Source organism: Ascidia mentula, chromosome 8 (genome assembly GCF_947561715.1).
Source record: "Ascidia mentula chromosome 8, kaAscMent1.1, whole genome shotgun sequence".
Taxonomy (NCBI): Eukaryota; Metazoa; Chordata; class Ascidiacea; order Phlebobranchia; family Ascidiidae; genus Ascidia; species Ascidia mentula.
Window position 1 is genome coordinate 6,501,539 of NC_138573.1, and position 13,855 is coordinate 6,515,393.

Consider the following 13,855-nt stretch of genomic DNA (forward strand, 5'->3'; position numbering starts at 1 on the left):
GCTAAAGAAAAAACGTGACATACAGAAATAACCGCTACAATTAGCATAAATAATAAAGTTAGATTTTTTTCATCCGCGCCAACAGAATCAAATAGTGTTCTATAAAAGAGGGGGTGCTATGTTGGGTGTCCGCGTGAATAGATTGAAAATTAACTGCACAGCATGGGAATAAATAAACATTGGTTACAAAACAACGTCAAGTTTTGATGTTCTGTTTACAATCTTTTATTGGATTGTTACACACCTAAATTGTCTTATTTTGAACATGGAACTGGACCTAACTGCTGTTGACTATGTGCAGGTAAAACTTACACAATTTAATTTATTTTTTGTAATGGATTATGTACGTTAATGAACAAAAAACACCAAAGCAATTTTAAATGTTACTAGAACAACTTTGTGTCCACGCTTCTAGTTTTAGAATACATGTTTGGCTTTTTATAAAGCATCTTCAGTTCTACAAACAAAATAAACAGAATTTGTTCTGAACTGAAGATGCTTTAATAAAACTAGAAGCTTGGACACAAAGTTGTTCTAGTAACATTTGAAATTGAATTGAAGGTTAACTTGTGTCATGTGAAAGAAGTGCTGCTGGTTAGGTAGATTTCATGTAGTAAAAACAATTTATTGCTAAAACATGAAAGGTGATATGGTATATGGGCCCTGCATTATTATGGATAAAGGTTTTCAAATTAGGGGCTCATGTCATACAAATCTCAAGCCGTATATCCATTTTCACAGGTGGCGGTTACTGACAAAAAGTGCATGAAAATCCTTCCAAACAATGAAAAACGAAGGGTGACACAGAAGGTTGTGATTGGGGACAAAAGTGGCGTAGTTCAGTGCTTTGGAACCAAGAAGAAGGAACTGAATGTAAAAATACATACGTAATTTAGTAGTTTGATCAACTCCAAACAATTTATATGTTGGTTCCAGAGTATCTTTAAGCTTCTTCCTGGGCCCCCTATCTCAAAACTTGAATTGGGAGGTGCTTTAGGTACGCCACAGGATAAGATTTTTGCTTCATGTGGATCAGAGATTAGAGGGTACTCAAGAAAGGGCAAGAAGTTTTTGGACTTCAACTCCAATCTTACGGAGACAATTGCAAACTTGTATGCAGACATATTACTTATTTTTATTGCAAAAAATATTCATTTTTCCCACGTTTTGCAAGCAAGTACATAAAGTAAAAAAAAGATTTTTTTGAGCATGTGTGTAATGCTTTATGTCATTGTAAAGATGAATGTAATGTTAAATTCCTTAATAGTGAAGTCAAACTGTTTTTTATTTATATATTTTGTACTTTTTGCAGATGTATTAGTGGCAGTGACCTTGTTGTGGCTGGTTTATACATCTGCAACTACTTTAGCGACTGTGTTGATCAAGGTTATTATCTTTCAAATGATCGCATAAATGACATGATATGCTTACCAATCAACAGAAGAGAGGAAGATCGTTTGGTTTCAGTCCTCGCATGCAATGACAGAATTTTACGAATCCTCGAGGTTGGCATTGCACACATTTTTCTGTTGTAAGCAAATACTCCCAAGTTGTTACGAAATTTTTACTATTTGTAGGCTATGACTTTGAGGTATGAGGTGGAAGTATCCGGACCTCCACAGTGTGTGGCACCATTTAAAGGAGATGGAGGAGTTGAGGGGATGGAAATGGTTTATGGAACTGTGGATGGCAAAGTGGGGCATGTTATGCTTTCCAAGTAAGATCATTGGCTATTCTGTGTCTGTCACCATACCCTTTGTTTGGTTACATAATGCTTGATTAAATTAACACAGAAACATGACAAATGTTAATTGTCAATTTAATAAAATGTAGTTTTTTGACCTAAGAATGGTAGATTTAATTGAAAAGCTTTTTGATGTAGAAATATTATATAATATCCCGTTAACTTCTCCAATGATTTTACCATTGATTCAGTGAACAACCTGAATACAAGTGGGAAATTATTAATGAGAAAAATGCTGGAGGGATCTCATGTATTTCGCATCATGACATCACAGGCGATGGGGTTCCTGATCTGTTGGTGGGCCGTGACGATGGCAGTGTGGAGATTTTCAGTTATGACATAGCTGAGGAGCCAGTTTTAAGATTCCAGCACGTAGGTTGAATAAAATGCAAATTCATTAAGTTCATTTGCCACATATTTTTAGGTATGGTACTAACACCATTATTAGTAGACTTAAATGCATAAACTGTTGGAAAGCTTTTTGACAGAAAAGCAATTGTTTTCTGGATTTGAACGTTTGATAACAGGAAGAAGACAGTTTATATTATCTAGTGTTGTCTACTTTTTTGTGATGATTAGCTCGAAATGTGTATCATTATAATTGTGGTCCAGCCAAAGCGTCCTACTTACGAGAACACCGACTCCCACTTTCAGAGCTTTCAGGAAAGCATCACCTCTATTCAAGGGGGTGTGGTTGGATCTCTTGGATTTGACGAGGTTTTGGTGTCTACCTATGCGGGATGGGTATCAGGTCTGACAACTGAACACATGCAGAAAAAAGTTTCCAACACTGCTGTAACTGCCAATGCTACTGCTGCTGAATCTGCTAAAGTGGATGATGAGACCCAGAAAAAACTAGATGGCTTACGGTAACCAGAATAAAGAGTGTTTTCTTGTTGCAATTTTTGGGTTTTGCCGTTTCTTGCATTGTTTCAGAAACGAATAAGTGAACTGACTTTTTGTTAAGCATCTGTTGTAACATAGTGCTGTCTAATACCGTATCTGTTTATAATGCGAAATGTTCGATTTTGCAAAACTTGGATTTTGTGGCATTGTGGATATTGTAAATATCGACTTTGTGTAACCAACATAAAAATACACACTAACAGGTCTGAAGTAGAAGCTCTCCAGATGAAGGTCGACAACGAGCGTGACCGCCACATGGAACAGACTTCGAAGGCAATCGCTAACAACAGCGGCATTCTCACACGTCCAGCTATCTCCCACGTTAATGACAAATTCGTTCTCTCTCCCATGGATGCAAGTTACCACCTCAGTATTGAAGTTCAAACAGCCATCGACCACGTCGTCTTGCAGGTGACCTCGGCATTCGATATATACACTATCGGGGTTAATGAAATCCTAAATAACTTAAATACAGTGATAACGCACACGCAGCACTAGCTTTTGACAACAGTGTGCATATTGCCATTACGGAAGGTATGTAGTGATCGCTAGGCCAGCATCTGCAGTCTATGGTTTAGATGTCAATTTTTTAATATACAAAAGATTTTTTTTTTTCTTTTGTAGTATGTTTCCTTGCTAACTTACGGTTGTGTGGCACTGAGGGGTTTTAAAATCCTAATTCAACGAGGTTGTCTGCAAAATCAGCATTCCAACAAAAAAAAAAGCGATTTCATCCATTGAATATCAAACATTTTGTGACAGTTAAAGTTTGGCAACGGATCAATTAAAATCTTCATATGTATCAGAGTGACGTTCCTGTGGATCTCCTGGATCGGGAAGAAACATCAGCTGTTGTATCTTACACAAACATTCCCCCTCCGACTCCAGAGAACCCTGGAGATGACAATTTCCTCCTCGCTACCTACAGATGTCAGCCCAACACCACTCGCCTTGAGGTAAAACTCTGCGGTGGCCCAATTGCAGTTGAAACAACCAGATGCACAGAAAAAAGTGCTTTTTGTCAGCGCCATTATGAATAACTACGGTTTTCTGTGTGCAATCTCACCTAGTAAAATAATCATTTTACTCCGCTCATGTTCTACCTGAAATTAACCCTTTTCCAACGCCACTTGTTGTACGTGACACAGGTGGAAACTTTACATTCAAAATTACAATTCAAAATCACCTCATGTCCGCCTTTTACTTCTTGTATGTTAGATGAATTACTGACGTCACAAACCAACAGCAGCGGCAACAAACCTGCGTCACAAACCAACACACCTTTATTCGTCCCGCGTAATTTATATTCTTTACCCACTGTCGAGTTTTTGTGATTTTAGATGAAGGTCAGATCGATCGAGGGTCAATTCGGGCACCTACAAGCTTACATCGTCCCAATGCTCAAACCCAAGTCTTGTGTGATGAGACGTTACCCGATAAAACCACTCTCTCTGCACCAGCGGACGCACGATGTCGACGAGCAAAGGTGGTAAATTGTACCTAACATTATGTATATGTATCAATGTATGTTGCGAACAAGGTGCAACCAGAAACATGCAAGACCATAAAGATTTAAACTATACGTTGTCTGGTTTAACACCTTTAAGTGTTCACAACTTTACGAACAAATGTGCTTACGCTTGGCAGGCCGATGAACTCGTTACATCTGTCGGGGCCATTCAGTGTTGCAGAAATGCATTCGTGGGTCGCATTCTGTCTACCGGACGTGCCAGAGCGCCCTCCGGCGGGTGACACGGTCAACTTGTACTTTACCAACACGTTTCTCGACACACAACTCATGTGTTCTTACAGGTGGGTTAGTCGTTGTATAAACATAAATCTCAAGAAAACATTTGAGTGCCAAAAACATATGTAGTCAACGAATTACACACCTCTTAAATTAAGATAAGTGAAAACAAATTTTGGAAAAAAATGAAACGGCCTGCAGTTAATCTTGTTTACAGGCAAAACATAGTAAAATTACCATTTTTTTATTTTCTGCGTTTGTTCACTGTAGCTTTCATCCGTATGTCCACTGAACATAATGAAAAGTTCTGTTCAACACTTGCGTCTATTTTTTGTTAGTCAAGTTCTCAAAGAAATTATTCGACCATCAATAGTGTCTTATTACAATTGTTTTTAAAAGTGACCTTTATTCCCGTGTTCGTTCAAATTTTCTCATCACAAAAATTGTTATCAGCTTTGGCTGTTACATACAGCTTGTACAAACTAACTGTACTGTACACCGCACTTTATTATGCAAAGCAGAGGAAGTACTTGTAACCCGGTGCAAAAAGCAACGTTGGGTTTATTCTAATCGGCCTTGTTTACCTGTTCTCCCACAGCCAGGGCGAGGGCACTTTTCGCTCCGACAATATCTCAACCATCTCCATTCTGAAAGACATGTTAAGCAAGGAAGCGACCGCCAAGAAGATTAACCTTAACATTCAATACGAAGTGAGCGACGATTCGATTGCCTTCACCCTCCAACTTCTACATCCCAAGCTCGACCAGCAGCTCATGCTGGCAAAAAAAGTACAGCTTCTTGATGCCCTACAGGTGCGTGATGTTGATTTTGATATTGTGATCGAACCAAAGGGAATTTTCATGGACATAAATGTGTTAATAAACTGTTTAGTAACTTCTGCAAAAAGGTCAATTGTTTTTATACAATGTTTGTAACGTCCGGATTGTTTGTTTTTTGTTGAAATAATCTGAACAACTTTCAAAATATAATATAAATTGTAATGGATTGTTACTGGTGAATATAAGTGTAATATGATATTGTTGGTTTAATTACGTCTAAAATTGTTCATGAAACTTTTGTTGTGGGTGTTTGGATTTATATTTAGCACAAAATATGTTTATTTTAAAAAAGATCAAATTTTGCTTCTTATTCGTTCACGAATGCAAAAGCAATATTCCGTCAAAATAAACCGTTCTTCATTTACAGGAATTACAAGTCCACGAAGGAAGCGTCAACTTTCTTGCACCAGAATACAGAGAAATACTCGCCGACGCCGACCACATCAAAGCCGAGTTCAAAAAACAACCAGCCCGTCTGGAAAGGTTGTATGGTAAGTGTTTGATCAGCGTCAATATGCAAACATAGCCATCCCCTATGTTTGGTGTGTGATGATTACTCAGCTGGTTGCCAAGCAATTTGTTGTTATCAGTCATACCGTGTTGTTACCCTGTCTTTTGAACTACGCAACATTATGGCAGTGCAACTGTGGGTCATTTGACCATTAATATTGGATGCTTCTGTTGGAATTGGTCAAGCGTACAACCCACATACTATACCACGAAGAAAACCCGTTTGAGATTCGTAGCCAGAACAACCTGGGTTCGAATCCCGGTGTGCTGTGAAGTATTTTTGCAATAAGGTCTCCCAAATGTCCGTGTTGTAGTCTGTTTTGGTTTGCTAGTAATTAAGCTAACCTATTTTGCAGGCATGATAACGGACTTGTTCATTGACAAACACAAGTTTAAGGGCGTGAACGTAAAGCAGAAAGTACCGTTGCTTCTGGAAACCCTCGACAATTACGAGTTACCAGCTCTCATTGATTTCTTCAACCAGTCTGCCTACTAATCACCACGCTTGTTCAAATCACCTCCACGGCATGTTGCCCAGAGCTATCAGCTGTCCGTAAGGTGTGCCTCTCGCTGATCAAACCGTCTCCAGAACATCTTTGTTTTCGGCCGCGATCTCAACGGTTTTTACCAGCATCGTTGATTCGAACCAATCGAAACATGCAAGAAAACACTCGACTGCTGTAGGACGCAATGTTTTATTACTCGCCGTATCACGAGAAGCATACATATATAAAGCGGGGAGTGTAAGTATGGACAATTCGCGCTAAACGAAAGCGCCTTGGAAACTTTTGCGGGTCCGGCCTTAAGGCAACTCCCGGCCTCTGTCGCCTGCATTTGGTATAGCACCGTTAGGTTGGAAAAGTGAACTTTAAATAAACCGTCTGTTGGTGTTTCGCGCGGATCGCCTGCTATTCTATCTCGAGCCGACTTCTTCTTCGATGCACGCTGGATTATCCTGCGAATTGCGCCGTTCCTGCTGCTCCAGATGGTCGATGGCCTGTTGGTGGTTCATGTGTTAAACAATTGCATATTTCGTCCCAGAAGTTAAAAAAATTAACCAAGGAGTTTTAGTGGCAGCTCTTTTGAGGCATTCTAATGATCACTCCATGCGACCTTCATTTTTTGGCGCTTTTATTTTCCTACGTCTTTGCGAATTTTTTACGTCAATCTGCTGTTGCAAACGAAATACAAATTTATTTTCTATCCTGGTTCTCCTTTAATACACACCTGGACAATGGTTTCGAGATTTCTGCTCGCCGCCGCCGTGTCGATGTGACGTTTGACGGGTGGCGAACCGGGACCGTTTGAGAGAACGGACAAAGCGGTTGCTGTGGTGATGGTTGACGCCGCAGTGGAGATCTCGTTTGAAGCGGGATCAGAATTGGTACTGTGAGTTCGCGACACGGATCGAATATTCTGCGGTTCAGCCAGTTCAGCTGTTGTCGTTACAGGTTGGGTTTGTAACTGCGTGCAAGAATTAAGATTTGATACTAGCATTGCAGCTAAAATTCAAAAAGGGTCACAAACTTAAAAATCCTTTAGTGTATTTGGTACATATACGACCTCGTGGTTTTATGTTAAGGTTTATCAACTACAATGTTAACTTCCACATCTAACTGTCCTCAAGTGGACATTTCAGCATCGGTGTACTTTAAAAAACAAAACATTTTAGCAAACCTTGAGAGTGGTGGCCTTGCTTTCAACCGGCGTTGAATCAGTCACTACTTCTCCTTTGCAGTCTTCGTCGCTGGCCGTGCTGTCAGTGGTAGCTGAAGAGATCCGACGCTCGGTGTGCCTTCCCAGTATCGTATCCATAGCAACAAGTGGCAGAAACTGACTCTGAACCCGCGCTTGTGGTGCCGACGTCAGCATGGTCGCCTTGGGTCGCGTCACGTTGGGCACCGCATTTAGCTGCGTTAACGTCATCGACAAGGCAGGAACGCTGTTTAATTGATTCAGAGTCATTTCTTCGGGCTTTGTCGTATCCACGCTTTGTGTCAAACAGAACGACGTTATAACTCCAGGAAGGGGGACGCTTCCGTTAAGACTGGTAGGTGTGCTGGGTTGGGTAATTTGGTGCATGGCGTACTGCGGGAGCCCTTCTACCGTGCTCAGGCTCATGTATTTGGGTGAAGGCGACGAAGCGACAGGCGCTTGTTCCAGACGAACGTTCTCGGGTATTGCCAGCTGTATTGTGTGGGGCTGCATGAGCGGAGGATGCAGAGAATACATCGGCGAGGGAAGCTTTTTGGCCAGCTGCCGGTTGGAGGAGTGTGGCACGCCGGGGTTAGTAGTGATGACTGAAGCCGTAGGTAAAACGATGCCGACTGAAGGTGATTGTACAGGGGGACTTACTGGCAGAGCGGGTATTTGGGTCAAGTTTGTGACCTGTTGGGAAAAAGGATCACAGTTTACACGTGGTGTTTATTGTATACAAACAAACTATTGACAACTCTGCTCGACATTGAACTACACAAGAAGTGAAGCTGAGTTTCCTTTTCCGAAATATGTACCTGCGCTCTTGGCCATGGTAAAAATTCGAGGAAAAATAGGTTGTATATGAACTGAATAAACGATTTATAACTCATGCGAACAGCCGCTTTTCAGACAACCGTAAGAAACCAACAAATTAAGCAGTTGAATTTTACCTTCGAAACCTTAGGTTTTGGTTCAACATCGCTCACTTCGATGGCACGCTTCTTCAGCGGTTGACGCGAACGCGGAACAGTGTTGTGACTCCTGGCCTGAAAACCCACCGAGAAACATAAATCAGTCAATTTACCACAACCATGATAAAGGCATTTTATCAACTTGTAGTCGAGAGACTTTTGCACTTACCGGAAATGACGTAGGCGACTTCGTTTCGATTTCCGGTGTTCCGGGTACATTCACACATAGGGCGGCCGCGGGTACGCTGTCTGCTTGCAAGGGTGATAAATGGGCTGGGGTCGATGATGAGGCAGCGCCCATGGGGTAAATTTTCTGGACGAGTGAACTGTTTTTTTGCTGCTGTGGTTGCTGTTGTTGGTAAACGGGCACTGATGCTGGAATCTGCGCAAAGTGACGATGAAATGTGGGTTAAGGGAAGGAACGTATCTTTGGCAATGCATGCAACACGTGGGTTTATATTTTTAATGCTTTTCGTGTCTATACCTTTGGTCGTGAAAGGTATTAATAAAATGTGCAACAATGGAGCACATTAACATTTCCTTTAACCAACTTAACCATTACTAAGTATTAAACATGACGCTGATGAACCTATCCCAAAAGATGCCAACTCCTAGGTTACTGAAAATATCCGTGTTGAGCAGTGATCCCACGCAGTCTAAGAAACCTGGCCATTTAAAAGCACTGGATATGCATGAAGTCTCAGGAAGACGTGCCCACCTTTCCATAAACCGAGGCGTCGAGGATGGGAACACAATGCGCTCGGTCGGAACTGGACATTTGCGGGGGCTGCTGCGGCGTCGGTATCTCTTCCTTGGTTGCTTGCTGCTTTGTGTTGTCATGCTTGTACTGAGCGGCAATGTTGTTGGCAAGCTCGCGTAGTTTTTCCGGGTACACTTGCGCCTCCAGTTCGCGCACCTAAAAAAATTTCGTTGAACTTAAAATGACGAAATTGACAGCATTTTACATTTTTGATTTTCCTTTAATCAATAAAATCACTCTAAATGTACGTGATTATGATAAATGAGACGACAACCATACAGCATAGTTTAGTATCGTGACAAGGTCCAAGGTAAATCCTTCTGTTTTGACGTGCAGTGGTGCATGCGCATGTCGCACCAGTGGAACCAGTAAGTTGTCATAAAGGGGATGTACCCGAACCTTTTCTTCAAGTAACATTCGAAGACGCCTTTCCTTGTCCAACTGCTGTCGAACCTCAATCGTATCACGTCGTAAATCCTCCATATCCTCCTCCCGCGGACTTCCAATGCCTTCGTCCTGAAATGAAACCGTTGCTTTACAACAAGCGCCCCAATGTGCGACAATTGTGAAAGTAATTAAAAAAAGTCATTACTTATTACCTTTTCGGAAATGTCAGTCAGGAAGGCACGGTGTTTCGGGGAATTGCACTCTGCGCATGCGCGTCGAAGCTTCTCGTTCTGGTCGAGCAGCTTAAGCTTGTCCGATTCGAGTTGGAAAATGTACTCGGCCGTTTGTTGCAATATGGCCGCCTTAAAAACAAGCAACAACAATAAAATAAACGTTTCTCTACTTGACTTACATTGGTGGGCGTGTGACTGGTACCTTGCTGAGCTTGTCACCATCCGCGTGTGGCAAAATGGTTTTCAGCGATTTAAAGCCAGCGTTGATACTTTGCATGCGACGTCGCTCATTGCTGTTGGCAATCTCACGACGGACCTTGCGATCCTGTTCCCGCTGTCCGAAAAATGGACCCGATTCACCGTCACGCTCTGTTGATTCCTCTGCGGTTACGGCGATCACGTGTGGCTCTCTACAATCAAACAAACCACGGTATCAGATTTTATGTTTGTACGTAGGCCAAAGTTTAAACAACTTACAACTCCTGGTTTTGGATTGGAGCCAAGTTAGGCAGGGTGATGCTGCCCGATGAACCGGGAATGCAGCTGGTTGATGGAACCGCTGCTATGCCACCAATCTGGGGGGTTGCATACGCAACGCTGCAAAACAAAAACAAACAAAATTAATTTGGGAATGTACTTCGTGGAATTTACGATTAAAGCAGGTTGCATGCGAGTAAACGACATCTTGGGAAACATATACTCGCCAACTAACCCAAACCCACTGCTAATTCATTTAGAAACAATGGCGTCGACGTCAGCACCGGTAGGCTGAAAACGATCCCAAGCTCTATCATTCGGCGATCGGCAAAACGACCGTTACGTCACGTGAGTGCGAAAAGGCTCGCTATTGGCGGGAAAAGGTTGTGCGCCAGGAGTCCCCTCAGCATCTGTTTACGGCCGCTCCTACTACAAGGCGTAGAGAATAGAGAGAGGAAACGACAATGGAGTGGGAGCGCGCGCATGTGTGTGTTCGCGCGGGAGCCGCAGGCAGGTTGGAAAATGGAGTGCTGGCGGTTGCGCTCAGGGCTTAGGCTTACCTAGTATTTCGTATCTCGTTAAAATCCCAGAATACTATGCCCTAGGATTCATTGCCGAGACGAAGCCACATGCGGACTTCGTCCTTCCTGTCCGCCAGGCTACTTTTCCAAACTGTCGTGGGCCACTTTACTACATAACGGCAAGGTACGTCCAATTAGCCGAGAAGCAAAATCGATTCCAGTCTGTGGCACTCCAGACGCGTCCAAATCCCTAAGACTACGTGACACTAGATCACGTGACCAATGTTGGTCAACATCCCCCACGTCGAGTGGCGAGCTCACTAAATAAACATTCGTTGGTCTGAGTATGCGCGCAAAGAGCAACTGATCAATGCCTTGCGGTTAACTGGTTTTCATTGGGGGAATGAGTGTTCACAAAGAGGTAAATAAACGTCCAACGTTGTGGATAGAACCAGGCCCCATTTAATCGGGAGTTTGCATCGTTTCAACAAAACCTCACAATCGTGGATTACCCCAGTCAATATTATGCTGGTTTCAGCAACAAAGTTGTACGTCGGGTTATAGCAATTTTGAAGTATATAAATTTAAATACACAATATGCATGTTTGCTGTTCAATTTTGCAGCAGGAGAAACACACTCATAGATGTTTAATCCTACAACCATTTATCAACTAAGTTGTTTTCGAACACCGTTACACCGGCGGCCAAGCGCAGCTGCCGGCTAGTTAACCGATGACTCATCCCAAAAAAATTCGTAAGCGTGGGCCCGAGTTTGTCTCAGTACAAGGCTAATAGTTTTTGTTGACCGAATTTTTGCATTTAATTCGGTCGTGTAACTCTCCACTAAAAATCGTTTCACATTTATTTCGATGCAGAAACGCTACAGTTTGTTGGGAAGTCATTTCCGGTGCAAACGGCAAAAGCCTCGATAGCCGCTGGTCATTCGGGTTCGATTTGTGAGGCCGTAGTGTTTGTGCCGATCGGGAAATAATGCCCTCCACTGACCCGTGGTAGCGCAGTCTTCATATAGGTGAATTGAGTTTCAGATCGCCGTTATTAAAAGTTCTTACGATCTGCCGAACCGCGCGGGTTATTCGAGTTCGTGCAGAAACAACTGTGTACGACAGGCACATGAAGACAGGGCCACGCCCGGCTCGCCTGTCACCGACAAATACATTTGAACAGCACGAGTCTGCATTTGAGCAGCCTCTGCAGCGGAAGCTGGTTGAAAAACGGAAGTAGACGTCGCATCCTGCCCAACGACTGGGCGTGAAAAACAGCAATGGTGTGCATGCGCTTCAACTGCAGTGCGGCATTTGCATTTTCAAACGTATATGTTGCATTGTTGTGGTCCCTGCGTAAGGCCCCCTACAGCTTGGATGGGTATTGCTAACACCACCACATGCGCTTAAGAAGTGACGTACTTTTTCCGTCGATGCTGGTATGCAACGGTCGCATGTTGCTCTGACGCACGACATGCACGTGTTTGGGCATCGGAAAAACATGCTGACCAGGGGTGTGATAATATTGCGTAATGAGAACGCAACAACGATTTCAACTGTCGAGTTACAACAACTCGTATCAGGTTGCCATTTGCGCAACAGTACCAACCGACGCGCAGTGCAAAACAATAAGGGAGCCTCGTACTTTGTGAATGTTTGTAATCAAATACGCATGCGAAAGGCGCGCAAACTCACTGCTGTCAAGTCGGTTATTCCCATATACGACTTACACCAATAACACAAGGCACGGAAACCGCCAAACGTTAGTGCAAAATGCAAGTTTTTTGAACTAAATTAAAATTGGTTGTACCTTTATATGCTATTGGTTATAACTTTAACATAAAAATAACCTGCATGTATGTATAATGACAGCAATAAAGCGTGTAGCTTTTGCTCATAAACATTAGCGATCTACGCCAAACGACCTATTCAAAATTTTAATGACAATTACTTTTTTTAACAAATGAGCGCAGTAATTATACAACTAATGATCCTTTATAAAAGAAGGTCAGTCACAATTGCCGACTTATTTCACGGTTTACATTAAACAATGCAGCCCATTCCAATCCGCAATGGCATTTAAAACGTTGTTTGTGAAACAAAAGAATTGGCAGCCGCACGAACGCAAAACGCCTGACAGTAAGCATACACGTTTTCCAGTTACAAACAAACAAAAACATTGCTAAATAAATATCACATTGTGATACAGACAAATATAATTGTTGTGTAACAATCAAGGATTGTTCTTGAATTTAAATGAGCGCTTGCGATTCCCGCGCGACCAATGCTAATCAGCTGTTCGCCATAACATCAAACCAGCTGTTACGCAAGACCACGTGCTGAAACAATTTTTCTACCAATGCAATGCAAAGTGCGTTACTTTTATTCTGTTACACAACACGTGTAGTTCCACAAAACGACTGTTTTACCAATAATAAACGGCGAAAAAAACAAAAGCCCGCAATTAAAAACTTAACATCGACTGCGGCCTTCCACACCTTACAAAAAAAACCTCACCTTACGCATTCCGAAAAAGTCTTGTCTCTGCCTCGATAGTCCGGCAAAGTAATGTTAGAAATATTTTCCAAGGTCTTCGAGTAGTACGCCATATATAAATAACTTCCAACAATCTATATCTGATGTCAATTTATTGCAAGAAAATGAAGACTTAACCAAATGGCGCTTCACGGCAATGGCGGGAAGCAGCGCGGTTCGGGTCACGAGGCTAAATAGACCCTAAGCTACTGAATCTCTCTACTATCTTCCAAATCTATTCTTTTATTTACTAAAGACTTTTGTTAGTGAATGCTTATTATTAGAAGAAACGATTAACAGTAATTGGGGCAAACTTGTCTTTTTTTATTTCGCTTACGCAATCAAATTCCTGCGCGCGGATGAATATTGCGCGAAGAGCAAAAAGGAAGTACGCCGCCGGTCAGCTGACTGCAAAAAGAGAGAAAAAACAAATAACATTACGTCATCGTAGTAACAGCTGTGAGAATTGTGCACGCGCGATCACACACTCTCAGTTTTGTCTAGCCATGCCGAGACTAGTTTCCT

At 42.3% G+C, this 13,855-nt stretch overlaps 2 protein-coding genes across 3 annotated transcripts; one reads left to right on the forward strand and one right to left on the reverse strand.

The window, feature by feature from the left end:
* The first annotated feature begins 153 nt into the window (after nucleotides 1-153).
* Nucleotides 154-6,254, forward strand: LOC145911646 (BBSome complex member BBS7-like). The gene is made up of 14 exons (XM_082999053.1): nucleotides 154-301; nucleotides 742-873; nucleotides 937-1,112; nucleotides 1,313-1,505; nucleotides 1,578-1,717; nucleotides 1,936-2,116; nucleotides 2,399-2,613; nucleotides 2,854-3,061; nucleotides 3,457-3,606; nucleotides 3,991-4,136; nucleotides 4,298-4,462; nucleotides 4,996-5,209; nucleotides 5,604-5,727; nucleotides 6,103-6,254. Exons 1-14 carry the CDS (start codon nucleotides 266-268, stop codon nucleotides 6,240-6,242), a joined length of 2,220 nt encoding a protein of 739 aa, XP_082855179.1. The 5' UTR covers nucleotides 154-265; the 3' UTR covers nucleotides 6,243-6,254.
* A 346-nt stretch (nucleotides 6,255-6,600) lies between these two features.
* Nucleotides 6,601-13,555, reverse strand: LOC145911645 (uncharacterized). 2 transcript variants are annotated; one of them, XM_082999051.1, is made up of 11 exons: nucleotides 13,313-13,555; nucleotides 10,273-10,392; nucleotides 9,998-10,205; nucleotides 9,775-9,924; nucleotides 9,569-9,691; nucleotides 9,134-9,331; nucleotides 8,585-8,797; nucleotides 8,395-8,490; nucleotides 7,424-8,134; nucleotides 6,974-7,210; nucleotides 6,601-6,743 (listed from the first exon to the last, which is right to left on the reverse strand). In XM_082999051.1, the coding sequence occupies exons 1-11, from the start codon at nucleotides 13,402-13,404 to the stop codon at nucleotides 6,660-6,662; spliced, it is 2,232 nt and encodes a 743-aa protein (XP_082855177.1). In that variant the 5' UTR covers nucleotides 13,405-13,555; the 3' UTR covers nucleotides 6,601-6,659. The 2 variants fall into 2 exon arrangements, with proteins under 2 accessions (XP_082855177.1, XP_082855178.1); XM_082999052.1 differs by having other exon boundaries at nucleotides 9,575-9,691; nucleotides 13,313-13,553.
* Nucleotides 13,556-13,855: the final 300 nt, after the last annotated feature.